This window comes from Gadus morhua, chromosome 5 (assembly GCF_902167405.1).
Source record: "Gadus morhua chromosome 5, gadMor3.0, whole genome shotgun sequence".
Classification (NCBI taxonomy): domain Eukaryota; kingdom Metazoa; phylum Chordata; class Actinopteri; order Gadiformes; family Gadidae; genus Gadus; species Gadus morhua.
The window spans coordinates 7,095,519-7,116,602 of NC_044052.1; the positions used below are offsets into that span (position 1 = coordinate 7,095,519).

General features: G+C 43.6%; 1 protein-coding gene across 1 annotated transcript; it reads left to right on the forward strand.

Moving 5' to 3' along the window:
* Positions 1-8,920: 8,920 nt before the first annotated feature.
* Positions 8,921-19,530, forward strand: LOC115544027 (potassium channel subfamily K member 5-like). The gene is given in 6 exon segments (XM_030356776.1): positions 8,921-9,427; positions 15,432-15,543; positions 16,092-16,258; positions 16,379-16,547; positions 16,804-17,585; positions 17,587-19,530. Coding segments are annotated over 6 exon segments (1,674 nt in total). The 5' UTR covers positions 8,921-9,241; the 3' UTR covers positions 17,845-19,530.
* The last annotated feature ends 1,554 nt before the right edge of the window (positions 19,531-21,084 follow it).

The following is a 21,084-nucleotide window of genomic DNA, read 5'->3' on the forward strand; positions in this document are numbered from 1 at the left end:
CAGACACAAACGGTAGCAGTTCCCCCGCACAAAACTAAAATCAGTGGACATCCCTGGATATCAGAATCATACAACGAGGAGACTGAGGCTATGCAACTAGCTTCGACCAAAGCTTGATCGTTTACGCAAAACGTAGGAATTAGCCACTCGATGAAGACAGCTTAATGCAAGCTTGCTAAATAGAATATCGACTTGCGTGAGTTTGTGTGCGTGAGTGTGGCGTGAGAGGGAGTGTGTGTGTGTGTGTGGGTGGGTGGGTGTGTGAAACAAACGGTGACAAATACCCACTGTTGAGAAATCTGTTGAGAAATAAGTACTCTCCTAAGTAGCCTCCCGATCCTGTTTACTGTGATGGAGCCTGCCTGCGAGGGCTCCTTCACAGTCCGGGTTCGACCCAATCTGTCACCCTTATGTTCCTGAGACGGCCCCCCGGCACTTAGGATACCGATATTTACTGAGTGCAGCCTGCTCTTATCTTGGTCCCCACTTACGGCTCAAAGGTATATACGTATAATCCCCCCTTTTGTCACTTGCCCGGTCTTAAACCTTTACTCGAGCAGGAACGAACATGACCTCCATGTAGGCTTAATCGGTTCATATTTTTCTTCCTGACCAAAAGATATGAATGATAAAAATGAGAGGTGACAGACAGGCCTGGTGGCTCGTCGGCCTCGGATCACAACATTAACCCCTGTCAAAAGGCCACCAAGAGGCTGGCCAAACACTGAAGAAGGTTAGCCAATGAAAACACACTTCTGTCTCTGTGTTTACATACGTGTGGGCATGTGACCATTTGCATCCATGGAAGCGGGCAGGTGTTTGAACGCACTCTGTTCACACAGCGTTTGAGTTTGTTTGAGTGCATGCGTTCGTGTGTGCGTGTGCGCCTGTGTGTGTGTGTGTGTATGTTTGTGTGTGGTGTGTGTGTGTGTGTGTGTACATACACCGTCCTACGGTTTCACTTCCTGTTAGCTTAACTCTTCCTTTAAATCAGCAGAAGAACCTGTTTGACCTTTGACACCACAAACCAAACAGGGTCGACTGCAGCCAGCAGTAAACATCCCCTACGTGTGAGGACCACAGGGTGGTGGGGTCGCTCGTATCTGCGTAATACTCGGACCCGTTCCAAAAACAAACTTCACACGACAACCACTGCCTCCACACACCATTACCAAGACTTGACCTAGAATATATTCTAGGTCAAGTTTATTGACCAGGTCAATAAACCCACTCTAATGCCTAACACTATTGATCATCTCTGATATATTGTGCCATGCAATGCAATGCACAAAGAGTATGATGCAATATACGCACAGAATTACATACTCATGGTGTATGGACGCTAGAGCAGTACATTCAACCTCTACTGGACTTACTCTGCTGGACAGAGAGGCTGTCACCTTGCATGGTTGACTCTGCCCTAATTGCAATTGTAAAACTGTGTGTGTGATTGTCTGTGTGCGTGTGAGCGAATGAATGTATTTGGGAGAGGAGGAGGGTGAAGGAGAGGGAGGGGGGGGTCTCATGTGAGGTTACCCTTATGGTTACCTTTCTTACACTGTTGTTCTCTCGCCGGCAACGATTACCTCGCTTTGAACCTTTTAGGAGTGAGTTCAATGCCCTGGAGCAGTGTCAGCATAGAGAGAGAGAGAGAGAGAGAGAGAGAGAGAGAGAGAGAGAGAGAGAGAGAGAGAGAGAGAGAGAGAGAGAGAGAGAGGGAGAGAGAGAGAGAGAGAGAGAGAGAGAGAGAGAGAGAGAGAGAGAGAGAGAGAGAGAGAGAGAGAGAGAGAGAGAGAGAGAGAGAGAGAGAGAGAGAGAGAGAGAGAGAGAGAGAGAGAGAGAGAGAGAGAGAGAGAGAGATTTGTATAGTATTGTTTATGTTAGCCTTGCCTTGACTTCTTGAGCAACATCAATAATTTTCAAAACTGTTGGAGGGTTCTAAATATGGTTGTCGAGAAAACCGAAACGTTAATCCTACAAATCGACCTATCCATCTCTCTTTCTGACTTTCTCCATATCATTCTCTCTATTTATGTTTCTGTCACTTATCTTAATAAAGATATTGCCGTGCAATATCTTGATATATATATTTATGGGGCTGTGACCCCCAACCCCATGAACTGCTCTTTGTCTTGACGTGTGCAACCTATGTCAAATACAACATTTAGTTCACCTGTCGGGTACGTTGTTATGCCTGTGTTGAGTTTTTTTAATCTCTACTGTTGGATTGGACCTCCTGTTCAAAGCCGGATGATATCTTTTCATCGGATTCACACGCACTTGTGATAGGCCTACATTTGACCCCTCATTAAAGCTCCATTAACCTTTGCACCTCATCACACAGTTCTAACAACAGGAGCATTTGGTCTTTATATGACACGTAAATGTGAAAGGACACCTTTGCCACAAGGCAAGAACACGCATGATTCCGTAGAATACAGATTAGGGGGAATGTGCTGATTTGCTCACAGCTCAGCCATACTGGCTCCATTGTGCAACGGATGGGGGTTTTATGACAATTAGCTAGAAGTTCATGAGGGATAAAAGCATTCAGATGCAGTGATTCATATGTAAATTATGATTGTTAGTACACCAATTAAGAGGAGGTCTGTGTGTGTGTGTGTGTGTGTGTGTGTGTGTGTGTGTGTGTGTGTGTGTGTGTGTGTGTGTGTGTGTGTGTGTGTGTGTGTGTGTGTGTGTGTGTGTGTGTGTGTGTGTGCGCGTGCATGTGTTTTGTGAAACGCCTACATGCATGTCACAGGGCGGACAGTTGATTTGTAAAGAGTAAAGTCAGGGTTTGGCAATGTCGGATCGACTGATCAAATTGCCTCCTGCAGTATTTCCCCTTTGGCTTTTCTGCCGAAGGCCCGTGAACCAGCGCTGAGCAACAACAAAAACAACACGTATCCCCCTGCCTCCGCCCTTGGACTATGGGATGAAATATCTCACATGCCACAAGGTAAACCTATCCATATAATTTAGGGGCCAATAGATGTAGGTTTAAGGTCTCACACACGAATGAGCTCAACACTACATAGCTGGCGATGTATTAATTTTCGCTTGCATTTTCCACTGTACGTCTATAGGCCTACTCGACGATGGTCCGGTATGCTTACAATGCATAAACCGTTGTGATGCTGTGTTGTGTAAACACAACTTTTTAGTCCATCTCCTGGCAGCAACTTGACGCTATCACTGGAGCCCAGTGGAGCATGAAGGTTGGATCTGATATTAAATAAGTTATAACACGCAACAGTGGAAGCAACATTATTCCTTGCATTTTCATTTCTTCAAATAACATCGATCCCCCACCTCCCAGCCATGCACTCCCACCCTTGCAGTAAACGAGCCTGCATCGAGTTGTTGCTTTTTTTATTCTCCACCATTGGGTTGGACCTTATCTTTTCATGAGAATCACAAGTACATGTGGTAGGCCTATGTTTGTACCCTAATTAAAGATAAATTAACCTTTGCACATCCTTGTCACACATTTCTAACAACGGGAGCTTTTGGTTTTCATACGACACGTAAATGTGAAATGATGCCTGGCCACGAGGCAAGAGGCCAGTGTTAGGAATGTTAATGTGTTTATATCCTTTGTAGACTAGGTATCTGGCTGGGCTCTTCACATATTAAACTGGGAGGTTCATGACTAACTAAAGCGATTCAGGCCTCGGTCTCCTCACCTATGCATCCACGGATTTCACGTTTGTTGTAAATTGGCGGCACTTGACAGCAGAGCATCTTGGATTATGAATGGTTTTCATCACACTCCTTAGTGGTCACTATAGTGTTAGGTGTCAGGTCAAAGATGGAGATCTCTGGATGGACCACTCATTTGATTGAAAACCGGTAAAGACATTCTGCTCTGATACCCGCTGCCCTATAAGCAGAACTTCAACACAGTGCCAGTACTTTGCAGTCCTTTACACGGGTTTAAGGTTTCCTTGTCTTTGTCTGGTTGACTTTTCAGACAAAAGCTTGATTGTTCTTTGTTCTGCCTGCTGTCTTCAGTGAATGAAAGGATCAAATTGCTCCACTGAACAATTGTCAGTTTTGGAAATGGCCAAAAAAAACCTGGACTCACTGTTTACTAGCGTCTCCGGTAAATATTGGACTGTTGCAATAAAGGTAATACCAAAGCGAGTCTTTAATTATTAAAATTCATGCAACTAAAGTCCTCCCTATTGACCCATGAGCAGCATATCGGCATGTAGTCAAAGAAAGTGATATCCTCTTGCTGCATGACCAGGGCATATGAAAGAGTAACTGGAATATTGCGGGCTGAAGCTGGGTCAGAAATGTAGAAAGAAAAATTATGTTTTTGTTTCCCTGGCAGAACATTTTGTTACTCAACACCAACCAGAAGCAAATTAGTTGAATGTGCACATATTCTTTCCAAGCATTTATCATAACTCTAACTGTGACTGCACAGTCAAAAGTCAAAAGTGACTGCAGATGCTTGTTATTATGAAGCAGAGGGCTTTGGGTGTCATGCTCGCGGAGGCCTACAGCTAGGCAGAGGATAAAACACAACTGTGGTGGTGCAACCTTTTCACTTTCTTCACCGAAGACAACCAAAGAATATTTCAGGGTCTTTGGCTGATGGCTTAGCTGTAGATAGCAAAGATATCTGCCGATAGCTGTGGAAACGAAGTCTTTGTGTTCAGGTGGAGTCTCTGCTTACTACACTGCAGTGGATTTCCTTTGGTGGCAAGTGACGAATACAAACTGTCCTCTTAACAGCAGAGAATCACAGCATGTATCTACCTGTTGGAAGACTCTCGCCCACTCCAGTCTTCTGATCAGAACACTTGCAAATCACTAAGGAAACAAGGTGGACAAACCCTGCAGCATTTCCATTATCCTTGAAACTAATCGCTGTCCCATATCTATTTTTGAAGAAGCACTTGACCGATGTTATTTTCAAGGTACATAAACATGGGCTTTGTGGAAACAGCTAGCTTCCTAAGAAATTTGTGGCCTAGTGTGGCCACATATATTATTGTATTGCATAATGCCAGAGCATTCCAGTGGCATTAACACACATGGAGGATGTCATGGACAGAGCCTACGGGGTTCTTGATTATGTGAGCTATGTGTGGTTGTTCATCAAAAACGCCTTTGTTAGCAATGTCAGTCTTATAAACAAGTCACCTGAAGGCAAGCAAGAGACGATTAGCCTTACACCAAAAAACAACCAAACAAAGCCTTTAGATTACTTTGTTTCAAATAACCCCTACCTTGAATGAACTCCACTCCACTGTTAACTACTACAGAAAACTCATTATCAGTATATATTCAGTGTCTTTTGTACGGTTAATTTGAAACGTCAGAAATAGGATGACGCTGGATGTCATGGCGTAGGCTGTTTAACCATTTCCAAAGTTAATGAGCCGTAACTACCTATTTCCAGATACCCTAATCACTGGGATAGATACAGCAGCCATGCCGAGAAAGACTAAATGCGTGAGATAACTCAGAGTGACTTTGAAATGTACTTGCTACATAACTTTGAGAAAAAAACGATCCTGTGCTGTTAGTTTAAACAAACTAAATAGATAACAATTGTACTCCAAAGTAGTACAATTTTGAGGCATTTGTGCACTTTTATGACACTTTATCTTTCTTGGTATTCTCAATCGGCAGTCGAGTAGTTATGTCACATGTAATTTGTTTTATGTGGATATCTGTCTTCCGAGGTGTATTGGAATCAACAACACAACATAAAAATGTAACAGTCATTGTACTTAGCATAACTTGCCCTTGGCTACAAACACAGGTAGGGCGTGTACGTGTGGGAGTTTATTTATGGAACATTTAGTCCCGGGTACAGTTTAAAAGGGTTTCAAAGGAGCTAGACAATAAATGGCCAATGGTAACAAGTATTATAATTCAGTTTGAATAGCTATAAGTCCTATAGCTGTAGGCCATTTCAAGGGTGGTTTCGTGTCCGTCTGTATTATGTTGTAACTACTCAACAGTGGATTTTATAGACAACAATGTGTGAATGCAAAATACAGGCTAGAGTCAGCAAGATCCTCCACGAGACATCACGAGGAGATGGCGCCAACATGATTAGGGCCCGGGCCAAGTTATAAGCTGATCGTAACAAAATTAACTGCATTGATTTTGTACAGTCTATCTTTGTTAAAGCTCGCACACATACTTTATTATGCACCTCGGCAGCACACATGAATTGGGGTGATTCTCAGGAAGGAAGAGCACTGAGCAAGCCAAAGGCTTAACGCCTGAACCAAACCAAACCATCAACCAGTAGGGAGTCATAAGTCAAGAGTGGCCAAATGACATGCTTCTAGTGTTGTTGGACACATTGTGAAAAACATTCAGTAATAACGATTAGGTCAAGAAGAATCATTGAGAGGGGAAAAACTACCATGGACATGGCTGGAATAATGGATTACAAATAGGAGAATTGAATAGCAAATGTTTGACAGGCACAATAACTAGTGGAACTCATTTGGGTGGAAACATTACATTGAAAGGTGATTTTTGAAAAACCATAGCAACATAGAGTCTCAAATATAGGAAAACAATATCAGCATGGATAGTTTGGTTTCCTAAGAACAGCAATAAACAATCAATTTAGAAAAAATGTGACACATGAATGGGTGTTAAGCGGGTCAGTCTTCAAACAACTTATCCATGGCAGTGTGTAATTATCATTCCAGTGTTGTGTTATGCTGCCAGTCAGTTGTCATTGTCAGCTCTAAATCAGCTATATTAAAAGTTGCATTTCTTCAAAGTAGCAAAGGAGGGTCATATTCTCAAGATTTTAATAATGTTGTTGAACTATTTGAATTCATTGTTGATCATCTCAAAGCTGAAAACCCCTCGTCTAAAAAATGGAAAGAGGTTTGAGGGCATTCTGAACGCCCCATAGGCTCTGCTGTAATCAGTATGTTTATATGCAAGAAGTCTTCCCATCTGGAAGGGACCTGTATCTACTGTCCCGCCAAAACACCTAAAGAGGTCAACCACTGCTGAGGGGGAGAGCTTACACCAAATACTTGCTGGGACTGTGCTGCCGTTATGTAAGAGTTATGTCAGGAACTCATTTGTCAAGGTCCGGCTACTCAGCCTTCCCATCCCCCGCTCTCCCTCTCTTTTAGACAGTCGTCGTCCCGCCCCCCCCCCCCCTCTCACAGAGTCGACTAGCTGCCGGCACATTACTGAGGCAACTGTTAGTTTGGTACGGTTTGCATGTTGTTTGAAAAGTAATTAAACACCCCACACGTGGATCAGTGGGTTTCGTTTAATGCAACAGGCATGTGCATGTAATGCAAAAATGTGTCCAGAAAATCAAGAGGAATCAGAAAGAAAACGGAATATTTCAACATATATCAGAAATGCCTCTGAACATCCAAAAAACAAGACATTTCCTTTTCCTCATACCCGTGTGCGAGTTGGTTTGCAGAGAGGCAGTCTCTCTGGGTTATTCAGGCCGTGTTCTCACAACCAAGATAGATTCTAACAGGAAGGTGAAGAAAAATAGAATCGCTAGACAGATAGGGCATGTTGATAGTGCACTGAATCGAGGTGGTCTTCTCGCCATTTATCAGTTTTGTGATGGGCCAGGGGCTTTTAACAATGTGTGTGTGTGTGTGTGTGTGTGTGTGTGTGTGTGTGTGTGTGTGTGTGTGTGTGTGTGTGTGTGTGTGTGTGTGTGTGTGTGTGTGTGTGTGTGTTTTTGTAGAGTATTTAAATAGAGTATTCTTTCAGAGGGGACAGGGCACTGGGGATTATCAGCATTACATGTCAATGGGAAGAGCCAATCCTTTAGTCCACAAATTGAAATGACAAGAGCGCATATGAAAGACTGTGTTGTTTCACAGACATATCACTAAGGGTTTGTTGTGAACCATTCTTGCTTCTACTAAACACACTGAAAAACATTGAGCATTTTTTAAAACGATAGTAAAAACCTTTTTTCGAGCAAAGTAGGCCTAATAGTATCCCTGATATATTTTAACATACTTTGGGAATCATCAGTAGGAATGACTTGATTATTGCTCTTGTACTAAACACATAGGTATGGCCGACGGTGTATATTCTTTATTTGTTTTTTAATCATCACAATATCATCAATATGTGACAATATAGACTATCAATGGGTTAGGGTTAGGGGAGGGATTTCCGACCGGATTGATAGCGCAGAGGTACATCTTTTGTGTCCCAGTATCTTCTCAAGGCGGATGTGAAGTAGCGGATCAGATGATAGATCTGCTCAGCTGTGGAGGAATCCAGACCAGATCCAGTGTTTGCGTTTGGTATTTGGAGGCTTCCTCGCGACTCTCCACTCTTCACCGTAAAGGGAAAGCACCCGGGAGAAAACAGTAGTGCGGCTTGAAGTTTGCACATAATAATCGAAGGGACAAAAATCCCAAATCAGCGAGACACAACGACGTGCGCGTAGTTTGACACGCGCACAATCACGAACAGCCATGTACGTTTCTAAAACTCCCCCAACGATGGTACAGCATGCCTTATTGGGCCTACATTGTTTATTTGCATTTAGCAATGTAAACATAATACTCTGTATTTAAAACAGTAATTATTTAAGACTAGATGCCACTTTTTGATTTTAGTTTATTAAGTTAAATGGAGTGTGGTGTAAAAAAAAAAGGAGATCTGAACAACTACCTAAATGACAAGGCCTAGCCTACTGGCTTGGAAAATAAATCCATTTCGGCGTTTTGTTTCAACGCAACTTGGGAAAATAAAAAGTACAATTCATATCTTGCATTTCAATCATATAAACGTAACACATCCATAGCAGGACTATTCATATATGTTTTTATTACCTGCCGTTGAACTGGTGAAATCGGGGACGCCCATTGCCCAATTTAGGGCGGATCCTGTGCTCGTCTCCACTCCCCCACACAGTTCACTACTAGTCTAGTGAGCACAGTAGTGTTCCTCTAAGTTGCTACAGGCGGCACATGTGGAGAGTCAACAACTGCAGTCCACACAGTGGCAGATCTTTTCAGACGCTCTTTCAAACGTTAAGCCCAATTGATGAGCACTTTTATTCATTTCATCTGTCGAGCTAATGCTGCCCGAGGTGGCAAGTTTGACCACTTCTTCAAGAGACTCGTGCGGAAGAAAAGGAACCTTCACCCAAAGACCAACCTGTTGAGCATGTGCCCGGCATAGCCAAAGGACTACACAAGGGGCCCCTCTCCCGCGTTCTCCACCCCTCGATTCCTTGTACATAAGTATGGTAGATAAAGGTCCCCTCTTAACTTCGGCAATAATCTTCTACTTGTCCATTGGTGCAGCAATATTTCAAGTCCTCGAAGAGCCTAATTGGAAACTCGCTGCAGAAGAATATAAGGTCGAAAAAGGAAAAATACTCCTAGCCTACCCCTGTCTGTCAGAAGATGATTTGGACAAAATACTCAAGGTATGGTCGCACATTTGTTTTATTCGTTTCAAGAATTTGGTTGCATGTGTTTGAGGTTGTATTTTATGTTTTGAATTAGTACAAATGAACCTTAAACAAACCTTGCTTTTGCTTTTATTGTTAATGGCATAAGGACTTTTACTCTGTTAGATTGGTTGCAATAGTTAACGTTAGTCGATAATATTGTGATACTGTTGCATTCCTCTGGCCCCGCCGCTGGCGGTAGGCTATGCTGTTATTGTCCACGCTGTGTGTATACACAAAGCCAACGTGCAGGTGTTTTGTATGCCGCATGCTGACATGTGTGAGTTGTTCAGCTCTTACTTTGTACTAATTTGCCCTTGATGATGCAATAATCAAACATGCCCATTTTCCAACGTTTGCGATTTATGCAGCATATCAGTTCCAAGATTACACAACACTTCCTTCCGCCCTGCCTCTCTCGCTACACTATTCATGAGAATTGTTCCATTTGCGCACGGGAAACTACTTTCCTTTTTCTAAGTCTATAAAAAGGAAAAACTGGAGCACTTTGTCTTCACTTACTTCCCACCGGCAAGTATGACCACAGACAGGCATGTCTCGACGAGTCTCCTTTCCCCCCGACCCAAATCTCCATTGGAAGGATTTAACACGCACGCACGCACGCACGCACGCACGCACACACACACACACACACACACACACACACACACACACACACACACACACACACACACACACACACACACACACACACACACACACACACACAGAGGCCCCTCACTTCAGGGCCTCCCCGCAGCAGAACTTTAGCAGCTCCTCTGAGGCTCATTTGGCTACAGCTGCTGCCAAAGGGTAGGACAGATTTTTCTGTTGGGTTGAACAGCGATGCATCATGGCAGATCTAATATTTACCGACTTGTTAAATGGAACCAGGGCCATCCAACGCGCCCACAGTAGTAAAACAAAAGTTTTGGAGCATAATTCAGACATGTAGATTCCAGTTACCAAGTATTCTCCAGAAGAGGCCAATGCAGTTTTTTTTCTTTGTAAACCTTGCTGTGGTTCACATCAGCTTGGATACTTCAAATTTAGCTATACATAGGCCTCCAGAAAAAACAATATCTGGAGGAGGTCTGTATCACTCCTCATTAACCTGCAACATGCAGATGTCATCTTCCTCACTTTGTTGCATCGCCAGCAAATTTGCGTTGTGGAAACTTTCCCCCAGTCTGTTCCAGTTTAAACAGGGTTTTCTGGCTCTCATGGAAAAAGTAGATTTGGCTTTCTTCACTTTATTAACAAGGGTTTCACTGCGCCCTGTAAAGGACCTTGAAGTGGCAAGTTTCACACATTGGATTTTATGGCTCAGTGATGTTGGCTCTCTGTAAAAGTTAAGACAGGAATCGCTGCATTGTCGCTAATGCATTAAAAACACAACCCACCACTGGGAAACTGGCACGCAGAATGGCATGCATAAGTACTGTTTTTGTCCCCCCCTCTGTGTGCAGTGAGGACAGAGATAGCCGAATGCGTCACAAAGTTTATTCGCCGCTTCAAACTGTAATTAGGGGGATTGAGGCAAATGCTTGCAAGTTTGCAATCTTGCAAGTAGCGTGTACATCGTCTGTGGAGAGCGGAACCACTTATCTTATCAAGAGTGTTCACCTCAGTCGCTGGACCCTTGACATCCTGCTTTGGAGAGTTCTGTTTCAGTTGTGCACGTGGGCTGCTTGCGTATCTAAATCATTGGCATATTTTGCATATTTAGTTTGTTCTTGATTTAGATGTAGAGGTACATTTTTCATAAACACTGCAAACTCTTTGTATTTTTTTTCTTTCATTTCTAAGGATTTATCTTTCCTTTCAGTTTCTTTAATAAGTCACGTTGCTACTGACCCATGTTTGGTATCGCCAAGTCAAGGGGCGATTCTGAGAATACTTTCAGAAACATGCCTGGCTGATAGGGAAATTTAGCATAATGCAGGATTTGGTACATCCTAGCTGCCTTAAACTAAGTGATGGAGAGATGTTATGCTAAGTGGGTCTTTGATTGAAATGGGATAGCTCCTTGGTTGGAGGCGTGTTGTTTTGCGTCATAGAAATTGGTCCCTAAAGAGTTTTGCATGATTGTATGTGAGGTTAGGGTTATCAGACATGATGGCTTTCAGGGAACCAATACACAACCGTATGGAACTCTTCCAATGCAAATAACCACCAACTGGCAGTTGGTGGCTTCTACAGAAAAACCTATCAAAATTAAAAGCTACAAGGCAGCAACAAAAGTCAATTTGGAAGAAGCCCCCCCAGTTCTCAAACTGTTTGGGCTTAGACTGTTGAGCAGCTGCTACGCGTGCGTGCGTGCGTGCGTGCGTGCGTGCGTGCGTGCGTGCGTGCGTGCGTGCGTGCGTGCGTGCGTGCGTGCGTGCGTGTGTGAAGAATCCACTGCTGTTGCCTGCCCATTTGATTCTATACCAAATCAAGAAGAGGTGAAGAGCATCATTGTTCCTCGTCTACAATAGTGCTAGTCACTGTTGGTCGGCAGCATCGCATGTTCAGTCCCACATTCATTCCCGTCAGCTCCCTCCCACAATACCAACGCCATAAATATGTTATGATTACTTTTTGTTTTGTTTTGTTTTTCAAAGTGACTTAATTTTTTTGTGATGCGGCTCACCAACAGCTGTTGCAGTTCTGTGCGCATGCCGAGCGCTGAAAAGTACCTTGGGACTGAAGCGATACTGACAGACCAGCTGTCCTGCTAACAGGTGTGTGTGTGTGTGTGTGTGTGTGTGTGTGTGTGTGTGTGTGTGTGTGTGTGTGTGTGTGTGTGTGTGTGTGTGTGTGTGTGTGTGTGTGTGTGTGTGTGTGTGTGTGTGTGTGTGTCAGGGGAATAGCAGTTGACAATGCTTAAGTAAAAGTGACACTGAAATTGATCACACTTAGCTCATAAGAAACACAGTGTAAAGCTTTAACTTGGGTTGACAAAATGATTGGTAATGCAGTATACTAGCAGGAGCTGGATAATATTAAGAGTGGTTAGAAATGCTACAAAACCACAGTAACCTGCATACACTTGTTTTTACTATGTTATAACACAGCTGTGATAGTGGATGATCAGCTTTTGTTCTTAGTTGGTGTCCCAGGGTTATAGGCCAGTTTTTTTCCCCTCACAAAAGCAAGACTTTCGTTGACTTTCATTTGAGAATCACTCGGAAGACCTGGATTGGCGTCATTGAGCTGTTTTAACAACTAAAACCCCATCAAGCGTTTAGTGTTCTATGCTTAATACAACTGTACCACTGTTTTCCATCATCAAACCGTGAACATGTGGGAATCCTTACTTTATTTTTACTAGATAGCTAACCACGGTCGCTTTTGTTAGTGGTATCACTTTTAGTCAATTAGGTATGGCATAATTAAGTTAGTTAAACAACATCACAAGTTGGAGATTAAACTTTGAGAGCTTATTTTCTGTTCTTCACGCAGCCGTTCAATTAATTTAAGGACACAGGCTGGCTGTCATTGATGAGTTCAAACTTTGTTCACTGCTAAATGGTTGCAATGTTATTTACCCTCTGCAGTGTGTGGGCCTGGTACTACAGACATCACAAAACCTTTTACTGTTCTACCACAATGTTCCCTCAGTGCAAATGGAAAAGATATGAAGAGCAAATTGGTGTACCTACTTTTTAATCTTATTCATAATTGGCAGAAAGATTCTTCATTCATAATATATTTGACACTCCACTTTATACTTAACCTCAGTCCTGATGTGGTCTCTTGTAGCTACAAATTCTCTTTAACAATGAGATGGTATAGTCTCGTTTTAACATTGTTAACCAAGTTATTTACACCGTAGCAGGGAAAACGAAACCTAATGAGAATTACACATTTTGTCTCTTAATGTCCAGTGTGGTGTTGCTTTTACAGCCTTATTTACGCAAAGTTTGGACAACTTTGCGTAAATAACTTGCACAACTGTAGAGGCAGCAGGTGAGGATCCAGTGTCTCTAGCGGCCGTCCCAAATCAGGGCTCCAACGGCTTGCTGGAGTTAAACTGGCCCCACAGAACACATTCCAGGCAGTTGTAAATCACGGCCTGACCACTGGCTGACCTGTTTTTAATGGTTTGGTCTCCATGTGACCTTTTTTAAGGCGAGAACTCGGAGGGTCACAACCTCGGGTCATGTGTTATCCTTCTTGTTTGGAGTCAAGATGGCTCACTGCTCATGACCCTAACTCCTAGTCTTAACCACCTTGGGATTTGTCATGTGAGAGAATGCTAGAAATTAATTATTAATAACTAAAGAAAAAAGGAGAACTTTGAGGAAGTACATACTATGCCCCGTGCGGTTTTGTTTGCATCCAGCGTTTTGGCTTTCAGGTCTTAAACTCTGCCCTTTCCCCGTTTTGTCTTCGTCTGTAAAACTACAGACACAGTGCAGACAAACCTCTCAGTCTACAGAACCGTCCATGGATTTGACAACCCATGGTGATGAGACAATATTTGATGTTTGGTCACAGGGAGGATTTGTCCTTCTTGTCTCATAAAATGGGGGGAAAAAGTTTGAGCAAATAGTGATAGTATTGTTTTAGTGTGTGCGTGTTTTAAAAATATACATTTTCTGGTTGGGACACTAAGTGTAACGAAGAACCAAAAGGCACTGTAGATGTGAAAACGTGGCGTCTCCGGTCTCCACGCGCCCGTATATGTATGGATACACACAGTTGGCATTGTGTTCAATCGTGCCAGTCTTGAGAACCGTGGCGTCAGTGTATGTGCTGTAGGCGGTGAGAATAGGTCACTTAACAGAGGTGCAATGTCCCCACTCGGTTAATCTCCAGTCACAGCGGAGCGACTGTGCTCGTCAGCGCTGCAGGCGTCACAAGACCCTACGGAGGAGACTTGTGTTGAATCAGCAAACAAAGCAACACGTCTCCTCTTGCGCTGCTTAATTAGAGAGCAGGACCGTCGCAGACCAGCTATCATTACAGAAAGTTGACCAAAAGTCTTCTAGCGCTTAAGTGTAGTGTGCAGAGCCCAACTCATCCTCTCAAGGAGGACAGTGGAGAATGAAGGAACTTGTGTGAATGAAAGGGATGCTATGTATGCTTTGTGCCAAGGTCTTTTTGTGTTTGATTTTCTTGATGCACATGGGTTTATCAGGGATGTGATATTGAATGGGATAGGGTGGCTAACACTAGGTAGACATAGATTACCCAATATAATTAAAGGGGAAATGTTACGAATCTGACTGCTGCATGGGTTTGACAATGGGGTCTGGTAGGTTTTCCTAGAACGATGGGATAATTGTTTTAATTTAAATAAGATTGCGTTGATCGCAAGTGTGAACATTGAATGGGGACATTTTTTTATCATCTCGTTTCATATTATTTAATCATTTTTCTTTTACTGCTATATTGGAACAATACCTCCATTATTTTTTAAAGTAAATAGTTTGTGAAATCTGCCTGTTCAGTGCACAGGCCAAAAACCAAGCAGCACTTATTCCTTTTTGCAATCTGCAACTGGCAGCATTCATATATGAAACATGGAATATCAGTATTATGTCTCTTAAAACACCGTTCAGGCCAAACCGTCCCCATTTATAAATTGCCTTGGTAGAAATAACTGTTGTTGTAGGAAAATCCTGTTGCGCAGTCCAACTCCCATCCACAAGGAACATAAGATTGTATTTGGTTTGATGGGAGAGCAGATCCTCTCCCTGCAGTCTCTGATTGGCAGCACAAGTGCTAGTATTTACTGCTTACAGAAGCACTGGGCCCGGTGTGGTACATGTCTAGAACGGGCACTGGTCAACTCATCAGTGCGTCCGTGATAACATCAAGAGTATCCCAGGAGGAAGGATGTGGTTGGACAAAACAAAATCTCCCCCACTCTACCCCCTTCCTTTTCGCCTAAAGCGACTTGGATGGGTTACAATTCAGTGGCTGCTGCTGTATTTGTGGGATTTGGGTATTTTCCTTTAACCCATGCCGTGGGATTTTCCCTTCTCAGGTGGTGGCCGACGCCTCAAGCCAAGGAGTCACCATCACCGGCAGAAAGACCTTCAACAATTGGAACTGGCCCAACGCAGTCATATTCGCGGCAACCGTCATCACCACAATCGGTAAGTGTTTTTCCATTTTATTTTACCCATTTAAGATGTAAGGTCACCCGGCGAAATGTGTTAATTGTATTGTAATCGCTACAGCATTGTTGACCGCCTTTCTGACTTTGTTCCACTGGACCACACTTTATTAGATATTGTTTGCCCTTTTGCCCGTGCTAATCCTAATGCACCGAACAACCCTTATAGATAAGACGGTAGCAGTTGCGGAGAAGCTGTAATCAAGGGTTCATTAGCAAGCTTTTTACAGCACTGTTTTCTTTGTCTTTTATAGCCTTTTCAAATCTATTTTTGCAATCCTTCAGAGGTGGAAATTCAGGTTTCCCAAAGTAACTCCTCTACTGTATTCCTAGTTGACTGACTGAATAAATTGACTTAGTCAGATATGCATCAAACGAGTGTGATGCTCGAGTGAGGCACAAATATGACGGTACTTTTTCACTGTACCACTACCTGCTGAACCAAACTAAACTGCATGTACTATACTAGTCCTAAAGTGACCTACAGCACACACACCTGACATTCCCACTTTGCCGTTACTTTTGAAGGTTATGGAAACATGGCCCCCAAAACCCCGGCGGGCCGGATGTTTTGCATCTTCTACGGGCTGTTCGGTGTGCCGTTGTGTCTGAGCTGGATCAGTGAGCTGGGGAAGTTCTTTGGTGGCCGGGCCAAGCACCTGGGCCAGTACCTGACCAAGAAAGGTCTTTCCCTGGTAAGCTCACCAGCCTCTTCCACCACCGTCACTTGTACTCAACAGGCATGTTTGTCAGTTTTCAACTGAGCAGAATGAATCTCTTACGGTCTTGGTTTTCTTTTTTTTGCCCTCTCCCAGAGAAAGGCCCAGTTCGCCTGCACAGCCATTTTTGTTCTTTGGGGCGTCCTGTTTCACCTCGTCCTCCCACCGTTTGTGTTCAAGTCCCAGGAGGGATGGACATATGTGGAAGGCTTGTACTTCTCATTCATCACTTTGACCACAATCGGATTTGGAGACCTAGTAGCAGGTATGTCCTCTGATTAATTCAAAATGTACTGGGTTTTGGCCTTATGATAATCTGTATTGTTTTTGGCCTTGTGAGAATCTGTATGGAACCAATAGTATCATTACAGAATCCATGCATAGCGAAAGGCTTAAGAAGCAGCTGGTAACTATTGTAACGTTGTGCATGTACGCAGATCTCAAAACCATGTCTTGGTTAAATATGTTTACCATTTCAATATAAAATGTGATGATTGTTTTCCTTTCCATTGCTCCGTCAGGTGTGGACCCAAACACGGATTACCCCACACTGTACCGCTACTTCGTGGAGGTGTGGATTTACCTGGGCCTGGCGTGGCTCTCGCTGTTCTTCAACTGGAAGGTGCGGATGGTGGTGGAAGCCCACAAGGCCTTGAAGAAACGCCGCAAGCGCCGCAAGCTGTCGGTGGACGAGCTGCGCCACACCAAGGAGGCCCATAAGGCCTCCCTGCGGCTGACACCCACGCCCAGCGACGTCAACATCTTCAGCTTCCTGTCCAAGAAGCAGGAGGGCTACAACGACCTGATCAAGCAGATCGGCGCCAAGAAGGACCGGGGCCTGAACGGCAACGCCTGTGGCCCCCCCAAGGACGGCGGCGGCGGTGGCGGCGGCAGCGGCGAGGGGGTCTCGAAAGACATGAGCCGCTCCAAGAGCTGCAACGACGCCATGTCGTACAACGGCCACCCCATCCTCAGCCTGGAGCAGTCGCCGCGGCAGAAGCGGCGCTACAGCTTCAGCGACCGCGTGGGGGTGGCCTTCTCCAAGTCCAAGAGCTACCTGCTGGGCTCGGACAGCGGGCTGCTGCTGACGGACGACCTGGCGGAGGCGGAGGCGGAGCAGGACCGCATGTACGAGAACCAGCTGGACAAGGAGGTGGACCTGGAGCACGGCGGACTGCTGGGGGGCGGCGGCGGGGCGGGCGGCTCCAGGAGGTGGGACTCTAAGGAGTACCAGCCGCTCACCTTCCAGAACGCCAACATCACGTTCATCGACGAGGAGAACTTGTTGAACAATAACCTGGAGGGGGAGGGGGGGGGAGGGGGAGGGGGACGACCACGACGCAGAGGATTATGACGACGACGAGGGGGAAGGGGGCACCTCGAAGGCCAAGTCGTCCGTCACCACGTGCGACGAGAACGTTTGCGAGTCGGAGACGGATTCCAAGGAGGAGCAGAGCTCCGAGTTGGAAGGATCGGTGTTCACCAGCGACGGGTCCGATCACAACCACTCCTATGAGGAGCTGGTGGAAGAATATGCAAAGGAGGATAACATGGACCTTTGACAAACAGCCATTTCAGCGGTCCCATATTTTCTATTCTTCGGTTGAATTTAAAGAAAGAAGGACAATTTCACCATGTTTTTGTTTCATATTAATATTAATATGCAGAATGACCACATTGTATCATCTTAGAAACTTGATTATGTTGTGCTATTTTCCAAACAATGTTTTGAAAGACCAGGGCCCAGTTCCTGCCCTGGCAATGAATCAGTCTGGATGAGCACTAACATTGCGGTTATTTATTTCATTTTTAGTTTTAACAAATTCATGGCACCATTGCAATATTTCTTGTTTTTATATTGGTAAATTACAGGAAAGGCAAACTTTTCTGCTGCTTTTATTGGATTGCCATTGGTGTGTCTTGATTTCTATTCACCATATTGGTGCATTGCTATTTATTAAAATGAAGGATTAGTCTATTATTCATGGCCATCATGGCTTGTATATCTCTGACATTGCACAATTCAACCGAATGATGCGGGCCGTTTAAAGTCCATTTCGGTTGAGATTATCTTTCTAAAACCTGAGCCACAAAATGTCTTCAAATGAAGGGCTAAGGGAGCCATAATTCTTTTTTTCTTATTTATAGCTGGGTTTTGCCCAAAACAAATCCCTGCTTTTCTTACGAAAGTAGTTTTCAGAGGCAAGAATGTTTCGGTGTAGATTTGAGTTGTACAGTTGATCAAAATGTACATGCAAAGTGTTTGACGCAAGCTGCCTTGTTTGTTGTTGTGACTCCACTACCGTGAATGGTTATTTCAGAGCCACAACGTACCCCAGTATAAAAAATGCGATCCAGTATAGAAACTGTAACCCCTTGTCATTGAAACCTCCATGGTAAACTCCAGCAAACTCCAGTCTGTTATTTTTGGTAGATGGTAAAAAATCGCTTGACTTTTTTTCAACTAATCTGTATTTGCCATGGCTGCGTACCTGTTTGCGGACCCTCCATCATGGGGACACATTTAAAATGGTTGCAGCCCCTGGCACCAGCAGCAACACCCGTTGACTGTTTGCCATGTCAATATTGTCTGTATCGGGAGCCTGCTGCTGCTGTACTGGAGACAAGGCATTGGTGCTCCTTGTTGGTTTTGGGGAGGCCCGACATGATTGATCTAAACGCATCATGTTTTGGCTATACCAGGGTCACCTGCAGCCGATCGATCCTCTTGACGTCAGGGCACCCGGCGGTATCATGGTGGCTCTCGGTTGCGTGGTCTTTTTACTCTCCTGAGCCAATAAAGGAGAACTGGGTCAGGAACTGTGTCAACTCAAAAAACGAGTTTGCCCTCGGCCTCCTGCCCCTAAAAAGACCACATACTTCAAACAGTGTTACTCCTCAAAGAAGTTTGGCAGGGCTGTGCTATTGTTCCCAGGCCTTCGTAGGATTCACCCCCAGTCTCGAATGTACGTGGCAATCAATGTAATGCATATGCTGAACTGAACTGAACTGAAGTGTAGTGTTGATTATACAGATGGGGTATGTGCAAACGTATTGGTCCGTCTTAATTTTCTACAAATGAATTGTGCTTGTTATGGAAAATGTTTTTATTTGTGATGTTTGTCCATTGTGTTTAACCAACTCCACGTATTGTCCTTTTTTATGACTAAATTATTCATGTTGTATTTTATGTATATACAATCCCAGCAAAATGTATATTTTTAAATAAACTATATCAATACATATAATTGGTGTAAATGCTTTTTCTTGTTACAGATGGTATGAAAAAGGCAATTAAATACACTTTAGCTATTGGAACGTTGGTGTTTTGAACGACCAGGGGATGTTATCTTATCTATTTTTTTTCCTTTGTGGGGAAATATGTAGCGCTGAATGTAATGATACAAAAGTACAATCATGACCTTTGCTGAGCTGGCATGGGACAGTATGCAGTTGTGTATCTCGTGACTTTCATAACGCCCTTTGTCTTTGTATATCTAAAGTCAATCAGCAGCAAACAATCACGTGCTTATGGTTTTGCAAAGAATGGGACTTAAATGGAATATGGCGTATACAATCAAGAGCGGGATCTTGTCTCAGATAATTAACATACTCATCCGCTCAACAGTCGCGTTGAATTTGCAAGGCAAAAAAAGACAAAATTATTCACAATTTTTTTTGGTTCATTGGGGAATCATTGGAAGATTGGCAAATATTTCAGAATAACAAGAATGGTTTACATTTCTGGTTCAGCCGTGAAGATTAGATCTTGCATACCAGCCAATTGTTGCCTTAGACAGAGAATGTTCACCACTGTCTGAATGAATCTCGCTACACTACCTATCCATGGGTTAACAGTACTGAACTAAAAATACACCACCCATGCTTTTTTTCAATCACATTGATAAGTTCCTCTGAGCACTGTTAAAAAAAAAATCGGAAAAGAGACACTACTAGCTACAAAGAAAGGATGGGCTTGGGGTGCATGTGAATGAAATGTTATCGATTTGCTTGACAGCCCTTATGCTGGCCTCTGCTGCATTGTTCACTGAATCACAACGGAGAACGCCTCGAGTGGCGGTACGCTGAAGAGTCGTGCTAGAAAATGTGTTGCCGGGGTGTTTTCCCGTTCACACAGAAAGGCACCTTCTTTGAACGGCCTCGACACTATTACGAATTAAACACTGTTATTAATGAGTACAGTGTTGAATTAATGAGCAGAATTAATGAACTAGCACATGAGAATGTGTTGTATTTGTGTTATAAAGCCCAATTAGAATATATTTCATTCATATTGGAGTTCAGTTAAGACTGGAATTATATGCTTATTTTTTGTCTGGAGATTATCATCTCGGCAATGTTGGATCGCATTCTGTCATGAATTCAAAACTGTATGATCAGAAAAGAGATAATGACAAAGTTCAGATGATTTACTTGATGCAATCTAACACGTTTTGTCTTGATTTCCATTGGAAATAGGGGGTCATTCTCACTCTGCATACAAATGCCTGTATTCAATTGACAAACATTACGTTTAGTGATCACTGGCAAAATTGCACAAACAAAAACCTCCACATAGTTCCTGATACAGGATGAACCTCGATACACGTTGAAGATGCTGTGACAGATGAAAAGGAGCAGGGGATGGAGTCCTCTGCTCCATCCACGATGTGAAGCCTATCCTAGATGGTCTTCACTGTTCTCTTGGAAGAAATATGGAGGAGCGTATTGATGTAAGCAAAATATATTAGACCACCTTCTGCATGATGTAGCATGAGCATACTGTCAAGGTGAGAGAGAGA